The sequence below is a fragment of the Fukomys damarensis genome, unplaced genomic scaffold, assembly GCF_012274545.1.
Source record: "Fukomys damarensis isolate Sample0158 unplaced genomic scaffold, DMR_v1.0_HiC HiC_scaffold_4, whole genome shotgun sequence".
Classification (NCBI taxonomy): Eukaryota; Metazoa; Chordata; class Mammalia; order Rodentia; family Bathyergidae; genus Fukomys; species Fukomys damarensis.
In genome coordinates, this window is record NW_022900916.1 from 3,346,824 (window position 1) to 3,373,888 (window position 27,065).

Sequence of the window (27,065 nt, forward strand, 5' to 3'; positions counted from 1 at the left end):
ACGCGCCTGCCATGTCGCGGAGGAAAGCCCGCGTGGGGAAGTACGGCGACGGCGGGGATGAGGACCACAAGGGCACAGCCCCCGCCAAGGTGGCCAGCGTTGCGGTCCAGACCGTGGCCGAGACCTCTGTGCAGACGGAGCCCGTGGGGACCATACGAACGCCCTCCGTCCGAGCACGAGCGGACGCCAAGGTAGAAATCGTTAAACACATTTCAGCGCCCGAAAAGACGTACAGAGGGGGAAGTTTAGGGTGCCAGACAGAGGCGGACTCAGACACGCAGAGCCCTCCGTTTCTGGGCGCCTCCTCTCCTCCCAAAGACAAGAAGCGCCCGACTCCTCTAGAGATGGGTTACTCCTGTCACCACCTCCGGGCAGACACCACCCTGCAGCCGGCTCCTTCCCCGCCCAAGTCTCCAAAAGTCCTCTACTCACCCATCTCGCCACTGTCCTCAGGCGAAGCCTTAGAATCAGCCTTCGTACCTTACGAAAAGCCCCTCCCTGACGAAATCGGTCCACAGAAAGTACTGCACCCCGACTCTGCCCAGGCTGCCCCCGCGAGTCCTAAGACAGCCAGGATGATACAGCGCTCGCTGTCTGACCCCAAGCCTCTGAGCCCCACGGCGGAGGAGAGCTCCCGGGCTTCCTGTCAGTACACTGACGGCTTCACGGTAAGAGACCCGCCAGTGCCCCGCTGGTCCTGTGTTTGCAGACCTCCGACGGTAGGTAGCCAAGTTGAGCCTAGCAGAGCTCCGCGGAGGACTGATGCTAGAGGGCTGGGGAGAACAGGCCTGTGTTTACTGAACACCAGAGGAACCAAACATGAGGCAGAGGAGGGAGAGGTTCGTTTTGTGTGACTTGGTGGAATCGAGAGTTTTGTTCTAATGCAGACGCTCTCAGATGTTCTCTGTGGACCCATCTCGGTGCGTTCCCAAGCGTGAGGGGAGGCACACCGAGAAGGAGCCCCGATGAGCCGTGGTGGACTTCATGTTTAGTTTTCATCATGGTCCTGCAGCCCACGGTGTGGCTTTGTGGCGATCAGCTGGTCTTGTCCTGTGCTCTCAGTCACAGTAGCTGAGAAGTAGCCGCGGTCAGTTAGCAGTCGGGAAGTGGGTGGTGGCAGATGCAACTGAAAGGCAGCAGTCACTGTTCATCCGTGCTTGTTTGGTTTCTGGCAAACTGCTTACTCTCACTTCAGGTGGGCCTTAGTCACAGCGGTTATAGTAGCAAAAAGGATTTTGGTGCTTAAGTCATACAGATTAATTATTTTCAAAAATCATAGATGTGATTCAAGCAAAACAACATTCAGAGATATGTTGACCATATTTATGAAGGTTACTGCAACTGAGAATAAAAACTAATCACCCCTAAAAAGTATATTATAAAGAAATATAATATATAGCTATTTAGAAGGTTGTTGATAGGCACAATGTTTGAATTTTAAACAAGCCTTCTATTCAGATTAAAAGAGCCCCTATTACTGGGGATTTAGCTCAGTGGTACCATGCCTGCCAGTACCAAAAAACAAAACAAAACAACAAATACCAAAAACAAAAACAACAACAACAACAAAAACAAAAACATGAAAATAAATAAAATGAAAAGAGCCCCTATGCGCTAGTTTCTGAATGCTAAGGCTTCTCAGTAAATGTTTCTGGAATATTGCTGTATTTTCACTAACCTATATGTGTTTAACATAGGCTGTGGGCTGAAAAATATGCCATTGTCTACCACAGTAAGTTTATTTGTAGGAATGTAGACAGATCAGTCAGTAGTCATAATAATAAATGAACTCATTAGTTTCATAATTTTGTTACTATGTTCTTTCTCAATCAGTGCATCTTAGAATTAAAATTGTCTTCCTGTTGAGAACTGAGGTCAGGGAACCAGCAGTGAACTTAGATTTCATTGAGTTCGCAGAGTTACTTTGCACATAGCACAGAGCTTTATTTCTGGCATTAAATTTCTTGGGAAAAGTGATGGCTCATCCATTTACAATGGGAATTTATTTTTGTACTTCTGTCCTATAAATGCACATAAAGAGTTATGAAAAGAACTTCAAAGATAGGTTTTTTTTGTTTTGTTTTGTTTTGTTTTTTGAGGCAGGGTCTCGCTATGTAGTTGAGACTGACCTGGAACTCACTATGTAGCCCAGGCTGGTCTCGAACTCACAGTCATCCTCTTGCCTCAGCTTCCCGAGTTCTGGGATTATAGGTGTGCACCACCTCGCCCAGCAAAAGATAGTTTTGAGTAGTATGTAAAAAGAAATATTCCAGGCTTCTGACATTAGAAAGAACAGTCTTTTCCATTTGGCGTATTGATGATTTGCTTAGTATCTCATTGCTCTTATCAAACGAACTCAGTTAAAGAAGACATTAAGTTACCCATGTTTTCCCTCCCAGAATTCACTTTGGATCTGGAAGTGTGCAGAGAGGGACAGTGGGTGGTAGAGCTGCATACAAGCCATTCTCCTCATCTAGTAAAGGTTGCTGCGTCTGAAACATCCTGGGTGTGTGCAGCGTGGATACACAATCCAGTAGTTTTCCAACTGGCCAAAGTCAATGAGCACTTTAATATGGAATTCTAGTGTTCAATCTCAAATCAGTTGTGCTCCAACGTGCACAAAGTAGACCATTTTGTAAACAACTAAGGTTTCCTGTCATTTTAGATACTTTGAATCTAAGATGTGAACTTTACAATAGTTTCTTTTCAGATACCGAGATGGATATTGAGTCTGTTTTAAAGTAGTTCCTTAGTTGTGTAAGTATGATTTACTGAGTAGTAAAGAGAATGAGAAGACCACATCTCTACACAGTAGTCATAGCGATGTAAATCGAATTTAAGAAGTCTAGCTGAGTACTGTAGTTAAGACTCAATTTTCACAAAACAATAAAGTTGTAGACCCCGAGGCCAGGCAGAAAGATGCCTAAGTTTGCATCACGTGAAAGATGCGGCTCGCAGAGTTGGCCACCTTTCTGAGCTCGCAGTGATAAGCAGCCAGCTGCAGCTCAGCTTCGAGCCTCGGGTTTGGCGCTGGTGTCCAGTGGACACCTTCCATATCAGCGTCTCCTCTTCAACAAAACATCACGAAGGCTGCTCGGGGGCTCTGGGACGAGGGGGCAGTGCTCTGTGATGCCAGGAAGAGACAAAGTCATTTTAAACAGGGGCAGACCCGCAGCCGTTCCGATCCAGGCACTGACAGCGCACGGAGGAGCGGAGGTCGCTGTGCCAAGCCTGGAATGCGAGGGGCAGCTAGCATGGTCCGGTTTGCCAGGGGAGGACAGCACTTGGATCTCCCTCTCGTGGCTACAGCTGCCTGCGCCTTCCCCACCCCTCCCGGGAGTGACTTTCGGAGCCGCCTCAGATTTTGTCACTGGTGTCCCAGGAGAGCGTGGTCCAGTCAGAGCTCGGGAGAATCTCTCCCAGCCCCGTCTGCGCTGCACAGCTGCACAGGGCCGCTCCTCCTGCAGCAGCCCGACTGCCTGTGCTGTGGACGCCCCAGTGTCGCCCGATGACCCCCTTCCTGGCGCGGGGTCCACGCGAGTGAGGGCTCCGCCCAGGTTTCACCTCCACAGACTGCCGCACGGCTCTCTGAAGTTCTGCCTTGGCAGCGAGTCCATTTCTGTCCAGAAAGATGCCTTCCTTACTCATTGTAGATTCCCTATAATAACAGTTTAATTGGATAAATCAGTTATAGAAAACTCCTAATCTGTCAGAGTGCTTACATTTTGGACGACTTCCAAATTTGCTTTCATTTAAAACAAAAGCAAAAAAAAAAAAAAAAAATCCAGTTCGCTCTCCCAGGACAGGTTTTGTGTAACTCCCTGTACTTCCTTCGCTGTCTGCTCTCCGCTTTCCTCCCCTTTCGCAGTGTGTAACCTTAGGCTCTGCCAGGATTGCTTCCGGGGCAGTATTTTCACGTGCGTCTGTGCACCTTCCCCAGCATAGTATCTTCGATGCCTTCACCAGCAGCATGAGACGCGTTCCTTGTGCCCACCCTGTGTCCTCGCATACACGTCCCGGTAAGGTCAGGAAGGGAAATCAGGTCCCTGCTCAGAGTCGGCAGGAAGAGAGGCCCTCGTCCGATCCGCTCTCCTCTCTTAAAGTGTGACAATGACCTTGCTCTCGTGATCACGGAAGATGATATATATATTCAGGTGGCTCACGTTTTGTTGGTGATGATACCCACTACTTTTTGTGGTAAAAACGCTAAATATAAAGTGTTCTCACACGTTGGCCAAAAAGAAGCATAGACTATCAAGTGTTAGAGCTGTTTTGTGCTATTCTATTTTCGTACTTGTTGAAAAATTCGAAAGCTATTTTTTTTTTAACATTGGGCAGCCTCTTTCTTAAAATCTCTTCGTTCTAGAGTTTAAGCCCGGGTCCTATTGAAAAGCTTGTTCTGTTCATGAGCTCATGCTTACAAGAATGTGTTTTGCTTCACTGATTGCTCCTCCCATAGCCTTCAGTGCGATTTTCTGAGTAATTTCCAGACCTAAATTAAGAAATTTTATTTTTGTCAGATTGTCCTCCAAAATATAAAGAATTAAGGAATAAAAAGTAAGATAGCCAAAAGGGTTCTCAAAAATGATGTTTACTTTTCATTTTCATTACCCTTTTTGAAATCAACACAAGAAACCAGTCTTAAAACTTTGATTAAATCATCTTTTATAATAGTTTAAGTTTTTCATTTATTAAATTTCTTTATGATTAAAAATTTGTACCATACAGTCCTACTGTTGTAAAATTAAAATAGGACTTACTATTTTAATGTAAATCGATACAAATAGCAATAAAATAATTTACAATCAGTAATTAAAGTACATTAATAATGACAAATAAATGCTGTGTACAAATTGTCAGTGAGCGAAAATCAGAAAATGTTCAAATTGTTCTCAATTTATTGTTCAGTAGTTAATATTTTTCATTATAGTCTATTTTTAGAATGAATTTTTGAAGACATCTTTTACTGAAGGAAAGATCATTTTTCTGTTCTTTCCAAGCATCCATATTTCAGAATGTTCACATGATTGTAAGAAATCCATTTGTAGCCTATTGTTCCGTGATGGACCATGACCGTGCCTGAGAGGTCCCGATGAGTGCTCTGATGTCCACTGTAAGTCCAGGAAGCTCTGGTGCACAGGCATTGATTCTTCCTGGCATAATTTATTAAAGTACAATCTTCTTTAACATTAACTATCTTCCTAACATTTTAGCATATTAATTTTCTCCCAGTTAACTACATATTTCTGAGTGGTAGCGAGGTTTATAGTTGGCTCTGGAATAAAGCTATCCCCATAGTCTCTCCAGTGTGTCTCCTCCAGCACACGCGCACACACACCACATGTGCACACTGTTGTATATGTCTGTATTTCGACAAATTACTAATTACGTAGGACTTAGTAATGTACCGAGTTAGCAGTTACAAAGGAATAACTATATAAGCAACTACAATGATTATAATGTAAAAAATCAGGAAAGGTTTGGGGCATATTTTGAGATATAATTTATAGAACAGCATCACCACATGTCCCAATAAGTGACATTTTCTTACTGCGTTCACCATCACATCTGCAGTTATCCTAGCTATATACCCATTTGCGCACACACCCTACATACAGTACATGACTTACTGAAGAATTTAAAACCTTATATAACTAGTAAGATGTGGTGGAGCATGCCTGTAATCCCAGCACTCTGGGAGGCTGAGGGAGGCAGATCACAAGGCACACCCCAGCCCAATCATCTTAGTGAGACCCTGTCTCAAAATTAAAGATGAAAAACACTGGGCATGTAGCTCAGCAAACTCAGTGACCCTGAGTTCAATCTCCAGTAGTACAAAAAGCAAAACAAAACACAACAAACCAACAAGCCAAATGTTTCACATGCTGTTTCTTGGTGGAGATACAAATCTTCAGTTTCTGCTGACTTAACTTTTCTGCATATTTTAGAGATGAGAACTCTGCAGTCCCAGTCAGTGTCCTCCACACCCTACAGCCAGTCAACAGCAACCCCATGTGCATTAAATAAGGCCCAGCTAGTTTCCTAAACTTTTGGGGGACAGAATGATGTGTAGTGTTCTAATCAGGACAGCACTAGATAAGAGAAACTGTGATACGTAACTAAGTCTTAAATGGACTAGCTAAGTACTGAGAAGTACTTCAGCCAGAAGTTATCAACAGCAAAAAAGAGTAAAAAAAATTAACTTTAATCACTGAAAATAATATAAGAAATCATCAAAATAGATAATAGATCTGCTATTTCAGTATCGGGGGCTGGCCAAACAGGGCCCTTACATGAGATGACAATGTAAAGCTTAGCATTAGGAGATACAAAAATTTAGAAGACTTAGAGCTGAATGTGGTTGTCCTTGTCATTCCATCTCTCCTTTGTTCCCAACAGAATGATTAAATGAGAGTGTATGAAAAGAATGCAGTAATTATTCTGTCTTTCTGCTGAACCATTCTAAATTCAGGAATACATCACTCTTAATAGGTTGGCCTACACTTTTGTCTCTGATCGTGGTAGCATGTTTTAGCATGACAGGGCAAAGGCAGGTCCCCACTGTTTCTTAGAAGAAAACCGATCTGTAATCACAGACCTAAGTCTCAGGAAGAAAGGCTACTTTTAGAGTTTAGTCATTTAATTCTCTGAACCTTGAGCTGAAACGCAGCTTGAAGTAGGAAATAATGTGGAATGAAAAAAGTTTCATAATATTTCATAAACAAGTCATCACAACAACATTAAATTCCCTTCTGATGTAAGGAATTGCATGGATTTCTTCAGCCTGCCCTGTGTTTAAAATGACCAAGTACCCCAGCAAAAGGACAGTAGCATTGTCCTCAGAAAAGGCTTCTTTACTAGTAGTCTCAAAGAGATCTGCATTTAAGGCAGGTGTGGATGCTAGTCATTGCCCATTCACACACCCAGCAACCAAAAAGCTCAGATTTCTTTAATTACCCATTTGGGAAATGGTCACCCACGCATTTCTGCCTTGGTGTTCATGGTATTGACTGTGAAGAACTGAGAATCGAGAGGAAAAATTAACCATTTAAAATTACATTTAGTAAAACTATTGTTGTTTTTATAAGCCCATGAGCTTTATCATGTAGAGAAGTCAATAACCTATTTCTTGACACTAATTTAATTTTCCATCCCTTAATTAATTCTCAGTAATAGTGTCTTCTAAAGAAACAGGCACTTCTGGGGTTTATGTGGAAAATGGGCCAGGGCCAAATATTTTACAAGAATGTTTTGGTTTTATTTTAGTTTGGGGAGAGCTATTTCACATGGTTTAGGTTTATGAAGATGAAATATTCCATACAGTTGCAAATTTGTAGATTGAAAAAATTTTAACTACTTGAATGTCATGTTTCCAGGTTGTGTTCTAGGCTATGGGGTAATCATTCAGTGAGAGACAAAAGTACAGTTCTTTCCTCTGATTTTGTGGTGAGGTGTTATTTATATCTGAACATAAAATGTATTTGTTATTCCAATATGCTTTAGTGAGGGCTTTGGGCCACTATGAAAATTATGATTTTCTTTTCCATAGTGTCTCGTAGGTAGTTATTGACTCATTTTTCATGTTTCTAAGGAAACAAAACCCATAGCAGTCACAATTGTAATATTTCATACTTGGCAGTGTAGCATGGAGTTACGTTTGTCACATGTGAGACAGTTAATTTTGTTCCCATGCGGCTGCCCATATGTAAATATATAGAGTCACTGGAATCCCTGCCATCTCTTGTTAGGGTCCAGTGCTTTGTTCTCAAGTGGTATAATTCACCGGTACTCAGTGCTACAAAATTTAGCATCCTTGCGTATAAAAGAATGTAGAAGAAAAGGATAGAAGAGGAGTTTTCATTTTTATTCCTTAAGATACGTTGCAATTTTGATTCTCAGAAATTTTTCTTAACTTTATTCAGCTTACCTACATGCACCATTTAACCCATTTTCTGCTAAAGAATATGGTCATTGTCTTTGGGACATACAAACAGTGGGCTCCCGAGGAAAGAAGCATGAGAGGCTGTGCATTCGCGCGCATTCCCCTCCAGCACTGCTGGGTAGAGGTGGAGGCCTGGAGAGCAGAAGTAGCAGAGTCTGTGCTCTCCCCCGCCGGCCTGCTGCTGACCCAGTGGCCTCGCCCTGCAGTCTGCGGTGCTCCCTGGGACAGGAGGCTCCCTGTGGCCACCAGGGGCACGTGGTCATGAGGCGCCCACACATTTTGAATTTAGGAATAACTTCAAAGTGGGAGGTTAAATGGAAAGGAAAGGGAGGCCAGCAACAACTCCAAGTACCTTTTCTCCTAGAAAATAACCTAGAAATTGGAATGAAGCAACAAATTAGTTATTTACATCTACAGTCTCACCTAGGAACGTGTCTTCCTAATGAAAATGTAAAATATAGAAACAATGTTTTCTGATGATATTGGCCATTCCAAGTCCTCGTAGTCCTTTGAAGAGAAGAGAGTCTGTGTTTATATATTGCAAAGTGTGACGCAGGGTCCAAGGCCATAGCTTTTTGATGCCCTATCCTTAGCACTGCCTCAGATTTGACAGGCAGGCAGGCAGGCAGACAGAAAGAAAGATAACATGGTGGTCTCTGTAACCACATCCATTCCACCCTGATGTGGCCAGCTTCACTGACACATCCAGAAGTGCTTTCTTCTTGAGGAGAGAACTGAATCTTTTTTTAAAAAATTGAATTCATTGGTACATTCTAGGTAGACAGTATAGTTACCTTCCTTACTGGGATCTTGTACCTCTAAATGCCAGGTCTTGGTCCTCATTTTTCCCCTTGTCCCACCTTCAAACACTTTAATTCCATTTTTACATTTTCCCATATTTCTTTCCTTTTCCCTGGTTCCCCTCCCCCTACCCTTCTCACTGTCCCTACACCTTTGGTCCTTTTCTTCCTATTTCACATTGCTAATTGTCCTGTTAGGATCTTGAGTACTATTTTAGTTTTTCACACCAGAGAAACTATTTGGTATTAGCATATGTGTGACTTATTTATTTCATTTACCTATGAATGAATCCACTTTCTCATTCTTTATGGCTGAGTAATATTCCATTTTATAGAAGAACCATATCTTCTTTATCCAGTTTCCAACTGATGGGCAAATGGGCTGTTTCCAAGTTTTAGTTATTACAAACTGTGCTGCTAGAAACATTGGTGTGCATATATCACTGTGGTATGATTCTTTTAATTCTTCTGGAAAGATACCCAGCAGAGGGATGGCTGGGTCAAATGTAACCTCTAATCCTAGTTCTTTGAGGTATCTCCATATTGACTTCCATAGTGGTTCCACCAGTCTGCACTCCCACCAACAATGGAGAAGGGTTCCTTTCTCCCCACAACCCCACCAACGTTTGTTATTGTGTGATTTCTTGATAGCAGCCATTCTTTGTGGGGTGAGGTGGAATCTCAGTGTTGTTTTCATCTGCATCTCTCGAATGACCAGGGATGTGGAGCACTTTTTCATATATTTACTTGCTGCTTTTATTTCTTTGTCTGAGAAATGTCTGTTCATTTCAGATGCCCATTTTAGAATTGGGTCTTTATATTTGGGGGTGCTGGTTGTTTTGAATTCTTTATATATTTTTAGATAATAGTCTTTTGTCTGAGGAGCAGCTGGTAAAAGTTTTTCCCACATTGTAGTTGTCAGGAGAGACCTGAATCTTGAAGGGTGTTCTTTTTAATCACATGAAGGTAGATTAGATCACTGTGTTGTGTTAGTGAAACACAGAAGTACAGTTTGGGTGGTTTTGGCTAACTGCACACAGATGAGACATATTCTCTCCCTAAATAATAGTGGCTGAAATAGAACTTGCTCATAGTTAAGTATTTTTTAATTATGAAAAGGAAAACTAAATTTTTTCACTAGCATGTAAACTAGATTAGCACTGAACATGTAAGATGCACAGTGAGGTCCTTTTGCTGAGATAAAAGTTTCTAAAGGCATATAAGAGCATATTTCTCACATGAGAAGCACATTTTGTAGTATTCTAAGTACCACTGCATAAAGACTTTTGACTGATGACTTTGAGCATCTTTTCTTATACCTTTTGGCCATTTATAATTCTAATTTAGGAAATGACTAAGACCTTTGTCCATGGTTTAATTGGATTATTTAGTGAGAGTAGTTTGTAAAAGTATTATTTTACTATTTAATGTGCCAAAACAGCTAATGTAAGAGCCGACTTTTTAAAATGTCAGTTACTTGGCAAATGGACATGTATAGTGATTTCAGAGGGTACTGAGCCAAACTGCTCATTATTAATCCCACCAAAACCACTCTGTATTTGTCTAAGTAATAACACACTGTGGCCCTACAAGCATACCACAGATCATTGAAGATTACCTATCTCTGGCAGGGATCTGCTTTTTAAATTTATGGGGACTAATGCATTCATTTAAAAAGAAGAATCACAAATCAAGCGAGACCACTGGACAACTGTATTTTTCCAAAGTGCCTCAAAATTTAGTCTTTGATATCATCTCCAAGAACAAGTCATTGTGTATTTGGATATCAAAAACGTAATTGTTCAGTGTAAGCGTATCAAGCGTAGCACAGCTTTATGTGCTTATTGGGAGCGGTTCTTCGTGTCTTATATAACAAGAATATGCAATAAATGGAAAGTGTTGTTCTCCCCTGGGGCCCAGGCCTCCGTCCCCGAGTCTGGCCATGCACAGAGGGCTGCGGGCTGCCTGGGCCGCGAAGGCGGGAGGGACACAGGGTGCCTGCATGCCCCTTCGCTAATGTCTGTCCTCTGTGAAAGTAGCTGACAGGAGGAACACTTGAAATAATTTTCACTGAAAAACCTAAGCTAGAAAATTGAAGCTCCCCTCGTGCTTTTCAAAAGACAAGAGTACTGTGGTTCCAGCTAAAATTTTAAAGCACTCTGAAGACAAGGAGGCGAGCGCTTGGGGCTGCGTTAATAACCTGATGAATTGGCCTCATTTCCCGGAAGCGGCTACAGCACTGATCCAGTCCTACAGCTCAGGAAGCAGCTGCCAGAGAGGGGCTGCTGGCCCCACAGTGAGTCACTTCTGTGTCGTGAGCCAAGGCTTTGCCACGGACCCCCCCCAATGGGCCACACTGTGACAGTGCTCCAGGGAGAGTCCCCAGAGGGAGCACTGGAGAGCTGACCCAGAACCCGTCCCGGCAAGGCCACCCACGTGTGCACAGGTGTTCTGCACGCGACGACCAGCAAGACATTGATTACTTATTTCCATGTGACAGATTACCTCAAAGCTTAATTTAAAATATGAAAACGTCCAGGAGTGCAATTGTGGCCCATGCCTGTAATCCCAGTGCTCTGGGGGACTGAGGCAGGGGGACTAAAAGTTCAAGCCCAGCCCCGAGCGGCATGGCAGAAATTTAAAAAATCACAAAAGACTGAGCATCGAGCTCCGAGGGCAAACGCCCTGGCTTCCGTCCTCAGTACTGGGGGGAAAAGGAATCGCGAGATCCCACTGATCTCTCTTCTCCCCACGAAGACCTCTGCATTCGCAGTGCCGTCCTGGGTGCTTCGCCCACCTGCGTCTTTCTTGTGACTGCACCTCTGTGTGAGGCTGACGGCTCACCCTCGGTCCTCCACGTCCTGCCCAGCCGTGACAGTGGCGGCCCGCCACCTCACTCTCCCTGACACTCTCCCCTCACCCGGAGTTCTTCTCCAGTGATCTTCCAGATGCCCGGGCTGTCTGTCTTTCCCATAGTTGCTTTCGGCCTCCAAAGCTCTTGGAAATGATCTCTCTCACACTTCGCACGCACCTCGGACGTGCACACCTCCCTCTGAGGTGCCTGCCCCTCATGCGTGTGTCCAGTCTGCCCACCCACACTCTCCTCCAGCAGGACGACATCCACTTTGTCCCTGTTTATCACCCCTCTGTGGACCAAGGCTGACCACATCACTGTCTCCGCCAATTTATCTCGCCACACTGGTTTTTAAAAAATACCCCGAATGACTCCAGTTATGTTGGTCTTTTCCTCTGCATCAGGCCTGTTGGTGCCTCCAGAGGAAACCGTGGGAGCAGGAACATCGAATCAAAGGTCACGGTCACCAGTGTCTTTCGGAGCCTCCCGCCCCGGACACCAGTATGAGGTGGAAGTTAGCCTCCTCCCATTTCCGGCCCTGCGTCCATTTCCGGGAATCCCTGCCTCAGCCGCCTTGGTGAATAAATGCCTCTTCCCCTGGCACGGTGCAGACGCAGGTCCCTTCGTGTGCTGGTCACCAGAGCTGCAGCCGTGCCGCAGGCGGACAAGGTGTGGCCCTGGCTCTGCCTTGGCCCCATGCGCCTCGTGCAGTCAGTCGCCGTGCTGGCTGATTTGCAGCTGTCCCCGTTAGCCCTGCATCCTGGAATCTCCTCTCCTGAAGTGTCGGCCGAATCCAGTGGCTGGCTTTTAAGGAACAGAATGTGGGAAAACACAGCGCTGTCTCTTCCGAGGTGAGGTGACAGAAGCCTGTCACTGCCTTCTTGCTCTCACCTCTCTCTGCCCTTCCTGGCTCCGAAGCCCCAGCCCCGGCGGCTCCCAGGCCACAGCCTTGGACGGCAGCCTGGCCCTGAGCTACAGGAAATGACAGCGCAGCGGGCCTGAGGAATGGTCTCAAATGATACCAGACAGCAGGTGCCGCCAGTCTGCGGCCCTGAAGGTTCAGGCCAGTGACTGTGTAGCAGTGGAGGGAAACTGCCCACCTTCCAAAGTGCTCCATTTAAGAATGCGATTCTAGAAGTGGTTCCGCGAAAATCCCATTTCCTTAATGAACAGACCCTGCCCTGTGCAGCAGTGTGAACCCGAGCCAGTTCCCTGACCCGGCCAGGCCCGCCTTGCCTTTGTAAAGCGAGGGCAGTGACAGTGCTTGTCTGTAAACCGAACAAGTGAGTGGAAGTAACGCTGCAGAAAGAGCCTAGGTCCTCAGTACTCTGCGTGTGCCGCTGGAGCCCTCCTGCCTCCGCTCGGGGCCACCTCTTTGTCCTGGACTGCTAAAATCATTCTGAATGTATTGTTCTCCTTCTACTTTTGTGCCCATCCTACTCATTCTGCATTTGAGCCAGAATGCTTTTCCTACGGGAGTACTATTTCCGCAATCCTCCTTCAGTGTTTCCTCACTGAATTAAAGGCTGAATCCAGCAGTCGGCGCTGTCCATTTCTAGCTGTGCCCTGGTGCTCGGAGCCCCTGAGGTCTCCCGACTCTGGACTGTGTAATGTGCCCTCTTTTGCCAGCTCGCTCCCCGGCACTTAGCGCATATATCATGGACACAGTAGGGTCTGATGTGGCTCTGCTTCACTGTTTCCCTGAAGCAGAATGGTGCTTGCTCTCACAGAGGCGGTGCTGAGCAAATACGAGTGGACGTGGAGGTCCTGAGCTCACACACAGGCTTAGCTGCACAGGTAGCAAGGTAAGGAAAGACCAGGGTAGTTTTAGAAGGAAGTTGGGACTAGCAAGGCCTAAATTTAGCTCTACAAGGAGAGGTTAAGGATGCTTTTTTCCCCCCCTTTGGTCCCGGGGATCGAACTTAGGACCTTGTACTTGGGAAGCAGGCAGCGGCACCACCGAGTTAAATCCCCGCCCCAAGAACAACAATTTCAATGTGTATCACCCATTCAGGTGCTCCCCTAACTGATTAGATGTGTGTTCTCTGTCAGTGATAGACATATTTGTATAACAAAAATATGTTTGAACATGTAAATGTGCACAAATTATATACACATAGAACATATGATATAAAAAACACCTGAGAATTTAAAGCAATAACTTCCACTTTCAGAGTAAATCAAATAGTTTTCCAATTCTACACCTGCTATTTTGGCTGCATTTCTTGTCATGCCTCTCTTCTCTTTGAGATACTGCATTGTTCTACATTCACCCCTTTGTTTTTCAGCAAGCTTTCTCTTCTCTCCTAACTCTGAACATTCCATCTGGCTTTGACTTTTGTTACCTTCCCCTTCACCCTGACAACCTAGTAGAATGTCTGTCTTCTCACAGGAACAGTCAGAAAAGTACAGTAGTGATTATGCTACTAAGATCGTTATGCGGAAACCCTTGTGGGAAACACCCTCAGACTTTACACTCATGAGATCAAGTGTACAGCTGATAACTAGTGTCACAAAAGATATTATCTTGTTATATCTGGGTAAAAATTAAGACTGGAGGTCAGAAACCAATGTATACTTGTAGAAATTACCACAGAAGTCAGAGTTTGTGTCTTAAACTTTCATCACATTGGACGTTAGTTTCTCCTTTTGTAGCAATAGAGTGCTTTTTTGTTATGTTAACATTTACAACCAATTTAGAGCCTGTTAAAATTTTTTTGATAAATTTTAATAATAAAATATACCATTTGTAACAATAAAATTCTGCCAGACATCATCTCATAATATGGTTGTATCATTTCTGCACTTAAAAGGCAGAAATAATGCAAAGATCATTCATCTTTCTGCCACAGTGGAGTAGCACAGGGCATGGTACCAGGTGTAGATTTTGTAAGCACATATTGGATAGATGGACAGAGGGGCAAACAATTCTTCAATGCTAAATATTTAATGTATGCATATCATATTAGAATTCTCAACAATGACTCCACCTCATTTCATAAAATAATAATATTTGAACATATATTCTAGAAATTTAGGAAACATTATGTTTAGAGAACAAAGTTTGATAGTTTGAAAAATATCAGCTAAGTTTGAAAAAATTGAAACTAAATCTTATACTAATTCAGTTTACCTTCTCATAGTTATGATCTGCTTCCTCCAAACCATTAATGTAGCATTGATTTCATGTATCCAATAGAGCACATGTTCTTAACACATGCTCATTATTTAGCATATATGCTAATGTATAAGTTTGCAATTTAGATTGTAGTTTTTAAAAATTTTAACTTCAAATAAATGACATTAAACTTCAGCATTAGCATTAGATAAACATGGATTAAATCCCAGCCATGCCAGTTATTAGAAATGTAAGTAGTAATGCACTGCCTCTAACGTTAAAAATAGCCAACACACAGAGCTAGTAGTAGGTTCCTCTCTACAAAGTCACATTAGAGATTTAATAAGATTATATGGGAAACTCAATGCACAGTAAGTTTTGCTGGATTTTTACATGATAATCTCATCACTGCTGAAGCCGCGCATCAGCCTGGAGACACGATGTCCCTGTGCAGAGTGGGTCCGAGTTCTCCGCCCTTGGGTCTCCAGCCATGTCCTCTCCCTGTTCCCGGCTTCCTTCCCCTTGTGGACTGAGCTGCAGCTCTGGTTCATCTCACCCACGGTGAGGTTGTGGGTCTGTCGCTCTGTAGCAGTCACGCTGTGGAGGTGCTTTTCCCGATGTCAGCAGGAGCCCCCCAGTTGCCAGGCCGTCTGTCTACTTGCGTCTCCTCATGGTTCTTGAGCAGGCGTGCCCTGGGTGAGCCCTGGCATCTCTGCGCTGGGGCCCATTTCAGAGTTCTCTCCTTTCGTTTCCACATCCAGTCTAAAATACTCCATTTCCATGCACCAGTTAATTACATCATTTTAACTATTTTTACTTGTTGTTTCCTAGAAGAAATTTTTTAGCTGACTATACTTTTCCTGTCATTGCATACATTTGGAATGAGTAGATTCTGTTACGTAAATAGATTTTAAAAATGTACAAATTGACCTACACCATTGACACCAATATACTAAATGTCATTACATTACCCTTTTAAACATGTGTTCCCATTTAGCAGAGGATTTTATTAATGAAGATAGTCTTCCATTTGTTAGACCAAGCATTGAATGTCTACTCTGTGTTGACCAAAATATGATACTCATTGTAAGGAAAAATCAGAAACTATCTGTATTGCTCAATGATGCTCTTCTAAATGGTGGTTTTTGTCATTTTGAAAGACCTGGTTGGCAGAGCTCTTCTCTGCACACCCACAACTAGCTGAAGTCACTAGTCTGACACACGAGAGCCACTCTCACAAACCTGGGTAAATAAATGAGCTGTAGTGACTAAGACTCACTTAACAGCTGTTTAGGTTTGAAACATACATTCAGATTGCCCTTCCCTCGTGTGAAGCTACAAACCTGATCTTCGTTTTTTGAAACTCGATCTGCATATCCTAGTTATAAACATGGTGTATAATTCATACTCAAGAAAGTACAGAAAGAACAAATGGTGAGATTGCAAGCTATTTTGCTAATGTGAGATTTAAGAGACTGTGTCAGAAAGAAAAAATTTAAAAGGTGGGTAGGTGAGTGCTGAGCAGATCTTTGGAAGCCTGACACAGCAACTTGCTCACTCTAATATCATCAGTAGAGCGCGTGAAGGAGAAGCAGAAGGACCAACAAGCTGACAGTTGGTCTGTCAGAGACTGTGTACAATAGGGGGCCATCTAGAAAGACATTTTCATTATCCACTTATGAAATTATGAGGCACTAGATAGACAAAGACTACAATTGAAAGTATGAGTGCATATAGATTACTGCAGAAAAGGAAACTCATAGCAACGGATAGTGACAATAGGCTGATAAAAAGTATCGTGAGTGTTTTATGAAAGATAAAGACCTAGCCAAGAACTGTAAGTGTGATAATTTCACACTGTCCATTATGCTATGAACCTTTTAAATGATGGGTGAAAACTCCACAGGCAGTCCATAATTCATCCTCATATTTTGTGGTCCGGATTATTCCACCAGATGATAGTGAGTTTCAGAAAGGATTTCCCTTTTGTTAGAGAACTTGCTGGGGAGATGTTTCATGCAGTGTGAATGCTCTGTCTCCCCTGAATTCTGAACGTTACCTTTGAATAAAACAGGTGACAATACAAAAGAACAAGTGAGAATGGAGAAACCTACTGACAGCTCTGTGTCAAGGAGCCGTCTGAACACAGTGTATGTGGCTTTCTTCATTGGAGCAAAATCTTATAACGTAACAGAAGGAAGGGAAGAAAAAAGAAAGATCCATACATATTCACAGACATGCAGACATGAAAAATGCTCACTTTAATAAAACCTCTGAGATGGTTTCCTAAAATACTTTATACAGATCTTGGGAAAGGTCTTTGGAACTTTCCAGAAAATATAAAGCAAGAGCTGTTGCAGTCTGTCATCACTAATGCTCTGTCCAGTGAGGAAGAGACTAGTTTTCTGCTTGCTTGTACAGCCAGGAGCAATGACTTTCTGCAAGAAAACAAAACAAACTGGGATGAGAGGTGAATTAAGGCAAAGTTCCAAGATAGCATAGCGAGCACTGAGTACCGCTTTCACGATGTTTGTTAGAGAATGTTTTTGTCTGTGCTGTTACGTGTTGTGAAATAACAAATGGGTGTTTTTATTCTTATACTATATTTTGCTTCCTTGTATTTTATGGCCACTAGAATATTACAATCCGGGAAAAACTTTTTAAGACAATTTTAACTCTATTCACAAATAGCAAGTTCTTTCTGATGGCAGCGTAGAGTCAAGATGTCTTAACTTGTCGCATTAAAGGGATATGACAACCTATGCATGAGTATTTCATAGAGGAGAAAACTTTCTTCAGCTTTTATCTTCCTCATGCTTAATAGCCATGGCTCTTCATAGATTGTCTCTGCCTCTCACTGAAGAATGAGTGGCTTAACAGAAAGGATGAAAATAAAGTCAGAAGCAGTACAGTATGTCTGAGTATTTTTCTTCTTACCATGATAAAAGGCACAAATCTTATTCTTGTATTCACAGTAGATATGGATGAGGAAATGTCCAGGTGAGTGGGTTGAATAACCCCAAAAGTGACATGGCCTCAAGTTCTGTGTCTTTCGTGGCACAATTACAGTTAGAAATCCCATTCTCATCACTGCGAAATGTCTCTGTCCATTGTAAATGCTTTTAACTTTCTCTTAGCATCTGGGCATATTTTTGTTCTAATTCTTTCTTTCTTAAATTATTTTCAAAATGGCAGGAGCTTCTTGATTTTAAAGTTAAATGAGGCTATTCAGTGGATCTACCTTTGTAATTTTGTTATTCAGCTTCTCCAACTAAATAATAGTCTCGTTAAGGTTCTCACCTCCTCTTACCAACAACATCGATTTTTTGAAGCTCAGAGTAACAGACGACGGGCACTCTTGGTGCCAGCATTGGCCATGTTTTTCAGGCTCACTGGCAGTTCCTCTTACGCTGACCTTTAAGGGTTATTCTGGTAGTGAAGCCTTTCCCAGGCTTTCCTGGGGTGTCTTACCCCATTTTCTTAGGCCTAGGGCTAGGTACTTTATACATACAGAAAAGGAGTTTATGTAACTAACTGGGAGCAGAAAGTCTAAGATGGGACCTTTCTGTCCACGTGGTCTCTGGGAAGGCACACTGCTCACGTGGCGGAGCAGAACAGGGACTGCTGCATGCGTGGGGGCCCCGGGGTGGCCTGGCTGTACTGACCTCCTCTTGGGAAAAGGAACCAGACAGAGGGACTGACTTTAGGGTCCTGAAACAAATTATGACAAAACTAAAGAGTCCAGTACATTCTTAGCTTTATTAATTTTCTCAGATCAGTATCACCACCTACAGTAACTCTTTCTCTTTTATCCTTTAACCCACCCAGTTGTCAGTTGTGATTATCAATTCCTTTTTTTTTGGTATCGAGGACTGAACTCGGGTCCTTGTGCTTGCAAGGCAGGCCACTGAACCGCTGAGCTAAATCCCCGGCCCAATTATCAATTCCTTTAAGAATCCATAGTTATATCCATAGCATATCCATTGTGATATGCAAATAATAGCATTCTACTCATCAGGAAATACAGAAAGTAATAATAGACCAGTGATCTCTTCCTGAGAATGTCTTCTCATGGATCCCTACGTCAGCAGTTCTCACCAGAGTCTGTTTTCCCTCCCCAGAGACAGTTGGTAATTCACGGTGACATTTTGAGCTGACACAGTACAGGGATGCTATCTGGTGGGTCAAAGCCAGGGCTACAAGCAAGGGCACACCCTGCAGTGCACAGAACAATCCCACACAACATGGCGTCAGCCAGTAGGAGCCCCAGTGCTGCCAAAGTGGCAGGCCCTGCCCATCACCCCCGGGACAGCCATGTTCTATGTGCAGCTGCCTGACAGACTCACTGCTTTCCATCCCTGTAGCCAAAGCTATGCTGGGGACTCCCATGGGAAGCCTTAAATATGCTGCTGGAGCCCTGCTGGCACATATCTGTTGCTGTCTACACAGAGAGCCACAGCATCATGGGAAGAAATTAAATCTAGCCATCACCACCCACTGCCCCTTGTCATCACTGTTGCTGCCCCTGCACCTGCACAGTTCGATGGCTACCTGGTCCACAGGCTACTGCAGTTGACTTGACCAGTCTGCAATAGCCAGGTTGCTTTGTCCTTCAGTGAGAGAGGAAAATGGAGGACTTGAGACTTTATATAGGTAGAGCATTCGGTTTTGTTCTGTATTTTCCTACACATCTTCCTTGTTCTGGCATTTCTGTACCCTCCATTTGCACCAGGGTTGGGGACGTGTTTCCACCTCACACAAACTACTGCATCACTAGCCCTTATGAAACCGGCTCATCCTTGGTGTTTCTCTGAAAATTTGCATCTCATCCTGTTCCCTCCACTTAGAAAACATTTTTCTGTTTGTATCCTATCCACGTGTGAAGACCCAGACAGTCTGTTATGTCTGCTGTGTCTTCACCAAGCTCAAAGTAAACTTTTCTGTCTGGGCCCCAGCGCATTTTTATAGCTTCGTCTAACTTAGCTCTGGCGTGTCTTTTGGGTGCCTTTGGAAGGGTTACAGTGCTCTAGAAAATTACAGTCTTTGCATTTATAAAACATCTCGATAGACTTTTGTGGAATTACACTCTTTGAAAATGAAACTGTATCTCCATCCTAAAAATAAAGGGCTTGTGTGCAAATCTTTCATGCTTGATTGTAAGTACAAACGTGAAAGAAAACAAGAAAGACTGTGATTATGATGCAGAGCATTTGTTTCAAATAACAAGTATGGTTTTCTGTTTGTGGAATGAAAACTACCTTCCTCTGTCTCTCTAGAAGTATATTTCTGATGCTGACATGGAGGGCTATGTAGCACAAGACCCAAGTAGTTCCTTTTTAAAATCTCAACTGATACTCAGAAATGTAAAACTTTGTGCATATTGATGAGATACCTGTAACGTCTCAGTACAGTGCATGCACACGTGTGATACGCAGATCAGGCCAAGTGAGTTTATCTTGAGGTAGTTTCTTCATTGGACAGTTTGCTAAAAACCATCCCAATGTGTGACCACAAGTTCTTTGTTGGCAAGCTCCAAACTCATTCTGTCTTGCGCATTTTAGTACCTTCATCCAACACAATGATTTTTAGAATTATACTTAACTATTTGAATAAATTAATAAATTGGATTTTACCACATTTACTCTATATAATAAATAATTTGTGTCCAGCCTCTATGAATTTAAACAGTAACTCCTAGTGTGTATGTATGTACTTATGTATTTATTTATTTATTTATTTTTTTTTTGAAACAGGGAATCACTATGTCACTCAGGCCGGCCTTGAACTCCCTGTGTAGATCCTGCCTGGCCTCACACTCAGAATGATCCTGCTCACCCTCACCAGCACTGAGATGGCAGGCGTGTGCTAGCACACCTGGCTCCTGTATTTTTAGCTTGTTCGATGTCTTGCAAAAAGTAGATATCCTTTTCTCATCTTGAATTGAGCTTAAGTTATTTGACAATGAGATATTTGCTTTTAAGTTTTTAGGGTAATCTGCCCCTATATAACTTAGTTATTTTTTGGTAATATTCTGAATACCTCAGAGCAAGTAAAAATTTCTTTTTGTTTTTTTATCATATAAATGGCATGGTTTAAATGAACTCTCATAAGAAAAACTTGTTTAAAATAACATTGGGCAGCAAAATTTATCTGAAAGTTATTTGCTTCTTTTTCCACTTTTACCCCCTTGGAATTAACATCTGTAATTAGCTTTTGTCCTAGTCGCCTGTCAGTTTGCATTCTGAGTTTCTTTCACTTTGTCTGCTTTTTGCACAGTTTCTTTAATGTACATTCACTTTAGGTATGCAGTATTTTTTGTGCAACATTGTTTTTCAGATTAGGGACACAAGATCTGAAAACAACTTTTACCAAGCTTATCAACAAGAAAAAACTAAGAAACATCAAATATTCTCCAGACTCTTTTTTTAATTGTCTCTGTTTACGACACACCAGTTGCATCACCTTTTAGTTTGATAAACTTCTCGTTACATAATTCTTTATCTTCTCTAAGCAGATTATATTTTGTTTTGGTTCTCTGTTTTTATAGCCCTGTATGCTATTATTTTGTTACTTTGATTTAATCATAATTAAAGATACAGTTTTTATGGTTTTGAGATTCAGTTCCTTTCAAGATATAAGTTGATGGGACATCACTTCAGATTCTCAAATACATTTATATCTGTTCTGTTAAATGATACTAACCAGTCTAAACAGTGTGCACATACACACTTAACTGAAATCTCTGAGTTTGCAATGTCTCCGCAGTTTGGGTCCCTACACAGGAATATGCCTAAGGTGAATCATAAGTTATCTAGGTGAGGTGAACAGGTGTGAGTACTGCGGGAACAACAGAAGTGAAAAAGCCGCATTGTGAACGATCTGATCATGTTTCAGAGTTAACCAAAGTCGATGCCGGAAAGCTGTAAGGACGCAGTTTATCCTGTAGAGCTCTCCATCCTCCTTCTGGACTCTCTGCCTTCATGATTTAAAACCCATGGCGGTGTGTGTGCCTCCTCTCTCCTGTGTCCATAAACACTATACCGATCTCCCGCAACCTCAGTGTTCACCCCAAGTAACTGAAATGTTTTCTCGGGTTCCCCACTGCCCGTGCAACCCCGAACCATGGCAACAGTGGTGTGAAGCCCACTCACTGTGATCATACCTCTCCGTGCTTGTAGTCAGCCCAGAGACACGCGCAGCATCCCACGCTGCCTTGGCCGCTCTAAGCTTCAGGTTTACGGCCTCTGCCCAGTCCAGATGATCCTCCATCTGAATCCATTAGGACTTCCTGATCTGACCTGTGTTTCACTCTGATGTTTTATCAGTACCAGCAATTTGATAGCACTAACAATGCGTTCATAGTCCAGACAACTACACGATGGTGCACAGTTCAAGTGCTGGCGAAATCCAGGCTAGGAATGATATTTGGAATTGGAAGTCAGCTCTTTTCAAATTGTAACTTAGATACTACAGATAGTTACGTATTTGTTATGCCTATATGCAAGGATCTAAAGCTGGGTGTTACTTCCTCCCTTTAGGAAATTAAAAATTAGCATACATCAATCAAGTGCTATTCTTGTTATATATGCTCTTATATGTCACATCTAAATATTCAGTGTCTGCTTGAAGAGTTCGTCTGGAAGTTCATGGCCGCCACTTTGAGTAGCTCTTGTACTGTAGAGGCCAAAGGTAACTTCTGTTAGTCTAAAGATGTCTCAGTCAATTTAGTATCAAAATATTAAACAAGTTTTTCTTTTCCTGACATGTACATTTTGTGGCAGACTGTGTATGTGGGTTACTGTCTATTGATCCTATACCATGATACACAGCCAGCCATTGAAGAAAACAATCCACACAGACTTTTGACTTGGTGTCATTCCCTGCTCTTTTTTTCATTAGGCGTCAAGGCCTTTGGTGCTTGCTCCTTCTGTTCCCTGCATTCAGAGCATGACTCAGTCCCTCTTTTAAAGTCTAGATTCTGAATATTTGAGTCTTTCTGAGAGTGTATCAGCTACCAAGCAGAATGTTAAGAAGCAACTGCTATCTATTTAAAGGAAAAAATATACTCTTGTATTTCTAGAAGTGTTCATGTAACGTTTGTGTGTGTGTGTGTGTGTGTGTGTGTGTGTGTGTGTGTGTGTGTACTGGGGATTGAACCCAGGGTCCTCACGATGAACTCTATCCCCAGCCCTTTTTTATTTTCTGCTTTGAGACAGAATCTTCCTAAGTTACTGAGTTGCACAGGCAGGTCCAGAATGTGGGATCCTCATGCCCCAACCTCCCAGAAGGCTACAATTACAGGCATGAGCCACATGCCATTTTTATAGTGCACCTTATATTGCAATATACTAATAGATATCTGTATGTTTTCTCTGAAGGATGATTATGAATGATTGATTGAATGAATGAATGAATGAACACATGGACTTGATGCAAAGATGTCTTGACTTTCCAGATGGTAATGTGTAACATTGACATTTTTGGAGTTAAACCATGCAGAAATCAAATGTTTTATTGCTTTTTCTTCCTTTTGCTATTGTTTGCATGAGAAATAATTTTCTTCATTCCTCCTGGCCAAAGTGTATTTCAAAATGTCATTTGGGTTGAATAGTCTGTGAGGCTTTTGCTAGAGCCAGATTCTCATGGCACCCTAGGCTGCCCTGGGGACGCTGTCCTGTGAGGTGAGGGCCTGCCTAGGAAAGACCCCTGTCTTCCAGGAGGGACTGAAGTACCTCTGCATTCCACTAAGCACTTTCCCATTTGTGCCCTGTAGAAAACAAACACTTGGTGCTTTCTTCGCTTTGGACTTAAGGACCTTAACTATAGAATCAATTAGAGTACATCCCTGTCAGCTGCCCTTCTGGAGAATATTGGATGAAAACACTGATCCAAGACCTAATCTTGATGATCCTACTAAGCCATTCACTCCCTAGACAGACCCATAATGTAAAGTTAAACATACAAGAAACCGACAGCCAGGAATATGAACCAGAGGACTTGCTAAATGCCTCTCATCTCCTGAGGGGCAGGACATGGACTGCAGCTCTCCAGGGTGGGGGCTGCAAACAGCGTCCATCCGATAGCTGCCTCTGAGAAGGTTACTGCTGACCCCTTGGCGAGTGTGTACCTTGTGGTTGTTCCTGTGGCCAAGCAGAGAACAGCAGAGCAGTATCCTTACCGGGAGACTGAGTGGGCAGGTGGTTAATTCGGTGAGCACCTTGCTTCTTCCAGCCAGCACTGTCTGTTGTCCCCTGACATCCATCCAGGACTCCCAAAGCATTAAGGAATATGAATCGCAGTCATTCTATGTCTGCAGCCGTGGGGGATTATGATCAGTCTTCAACACCTGGCATGGTCTTTAATGTGGAACTTGATTTTAAAGACCAGTTAGATATTCCTATTCTCTTCCATGAAAACTATGAACAGTAAAACTAAGTTAAATTAGGGAAAGATTGTGTTCGGGTATGAACAATAATAGCAAGAACTGATTCTAGCTTCCAATTTATTTCATTTTTAAGGATTACTCTTCATGTAATAATCTTTTGTGTTTTTTCAAAGTATGTATTCCTGTTCTACTAAGTGAATTCTGAAAAATTCAGAACTTCTACAAGTAGTAAATTCTTATTTTACCCTTTCATTTCTTCATTCTTTCATTCGACAAATATTTCTCCCCACTTAATGAGTATCTACAATTTTAAAGATTAAATTTCAAAATATACTTTCTCACTGAGAAATTTCATTTCATTCTCTGTTTTCTGTATTCCCTTCGAATTATTTGTTTTGCCTTTTTTCTTTCTTCCCAGATCAGTGTTTAGATTTGCATTAACCAGTGGACTTTTGTTTTTTCTTTTTTCTTTCAGTCTGTCCTTACTTTTGTCTTTGACACATAGTAATTAAACCTGTTTATGGGACATGGTGTGATGTTTTGACATGTACATATTGTATAAAAATCAGATCAGGGGTATTTAGCCTATCCATCTTCTTGGGAAGAACAAGATGTTCTTGTAAAATTTTCCATATTATTCAATGCTATCACACTTCCAGATGACAAAAATCAAATACCATTAAACCATTTCATAGTCATGATCGTGTGGCTTAGGAGAAAATTTTAAAATTTAAAATTGTTATGCATATTCCAAATGTACCACATGCACATCAAGGGAGAGCAAACAGTGTACAATTGTCAGCCTCCTAATGAACAACATTGTACTCAGAGGACTGAAACATTATGCAGGAAAACTTTAAAAATCATGAGATCATACATGTTTCTATGTTACTATTAATATGGAATTAAGAAAATTATAATATCTCAATTTTCATTTTATTGTTATTAGAATCAGTTATAGTGAAAGATAGTGACTCCATGCTTTTATGAGTAAATATCTGTTAAAATTTTAGAATGTGGGTTTATCACAAAAGCATAATTTTCTACAGAAGCAAGGCTTTTGAAGGAACTAATATTTAGTACCTGCAGTATCACACATAGATACAGTTGTCTCATTCGATCTTTATAGCAACTGATTGTGCCCATCACAGAAAATGAAAAGAATGGAGGATGAAAGTGAATAAATGGCATACTAGACAGCTTCCTTGCAAATATGTCTCTTGGTATTTTTACAGATTTTCTGTGAGGAAACAAAAACTAGGGTTTCAAAATCGCCGTAGCCTGTTTCACAGACTCATAGCATGTATTCATTTCCATCCAAATGTCTTAAATTTCAGAAATACACAGAATGTCCAATAAATCTTTGGCATATTGTTTCCTATCATGGTGTCTGTTAAAGAAGCAGCTAGTGGGGTGTGAGACAGGAAAAGAAATTTGATGCCAGAGAACACATAAAAACCATGGAGAAAATGAAATTGGAAATGATGAAAAATGTGTTTAATTAAGGCATAAGTTTGGTGTCAAAAATTCATAAATTCCTGTATTTTCTCTTTTATTTCTGCCATTGGTGTTTAGTAGTTAGAGAGCAGGGAGAGAATTCATGTTGGTGGGTTGTGAGAAAAAGGGAGGAAAAGAAGACCTGAGATCTGGTTGTGAATATGGGAAATTTTGAAAACATCTCTCTGTTTTAGCTGAAATGGTCAAGAAGGGTATCTCACGTCTGGTCTGTTGATATTCTGACATTTTACGATTCCCCGAATCTGTGCTTCATGACAAACCAACAAAATGAAATAAAAAGTACTTTACCAAGTGTATACTTTATCTGATTAAAGATGAGCCTAATGACTTTTTGTTGCAGTCCAATCATATTGCTCCTGTAAAAGTTGCTAAAACATTAAGAAGAAACTAAAATTACTAATGAACTCTGAAGTTCAGAAAAATATAAGAAATCATCATGAAAAATCATAAAAGAGCACATAGGAAGTCACCTCATAGTTTATTTTTGAAAGAAAAGTCAGAGAATTTGAGGATTTCATTTTGAAGCATTGCAGCTTTAGAAAGGGAGTGACAGAGAAGTAGGGGTGGCCAGAGAGGCAAACTATGGGACTTAACATGAACAGACATCTTCAGCAGTGTAGCCTACAGTGTTCGTGCTTAAAGCAAATGCTCTGGGAATGGGCCCAGGAAGTGTTCTTATGTACATTAATTGAGATGGAGAATTATCTCCTAAGTGTTCTATAGCATAAAATATAAACCTACATACACAACGGGTTTGGTACTGATTTCGAAACTCGCCTGTAACATTGTTAGAGGTTATAATAGTAACCAATTTACCAAGAAAGAAAAAAGTAGTCATCAGTTCATTGTATTTGCCACCCATACTTGCAATTAGATATAATTTCTATTTCATTTTGTTGTGGTTGCTAGAACATAGATGAAATCATCTTAGTGTAAGTGTAAACCATGGAAGTCTTTATCTCCTTCGGTAGTGAAATACTCTGTTTGGGTCGTAGACAAAAGGATCACAGACCATGACGCCCTCCGGCCCCCAAAAGAAGGTGAAGAGAACTCTGCCCAACCCGCCCCCAGAGGAGGCACCCGCCGGGACCGCAGCCACCTTCGGCACCGTGGGCACGGCGTCCAGGAGGAGGGTCTGCAGGACCAGCACCATGGCTCGCGCCAAGATTCTGCAGGACATAGATAGGGAGCTGGACCTCGTGGAGAGGGAGTCGGCGAAGCTCAGGAAGAAGCAGGCCGAGCTGGATGAGGAGGAGAAGGAGATCGACGCCAAGCTGCGCTACCTGGAGATGGGGATTAACCGCAGGAAGGAGGCGTTGCTGAAGGAGCGGGAGAAGCGCGAGCGGGCCTACCTGCAAGGGGTGGCGGAGGACCGGGACTACATGTCAGACAGCGAGGTGGGCAGTGCCAGGCCCACCCGCGTGGACAGCCAGCGCGGCGCCGAGCGC

General features: G+C 42.4%; 1 protein-coding gene across 1 annotated transcript in view; it reads left to right on the plus strand.

Annotated features, from left to right (window-relative positions):
* Window positions 1-27,065, plus strand: part of Pclo (piccolo presynaptic cytomatrix protein) — a 324,402-nt gene that overhangs the window by 166,416 nt on the left and 130,921 nt on the right. The window contains exons 9-10 of the mRNA XM_033758844.1: window positions 1-668; window positions 26,613-27,065. The exon at window positions 1-668 is cut by the window's left edge and continues 7 nt beyond it. Coding sequence (XP_033614735.1) covers window positions 1-668; window positions 26,613-27,065 — 1,121 coding nt within the window. The remainder of the gene's footprint in view (window positions 669-26,612) is intronic.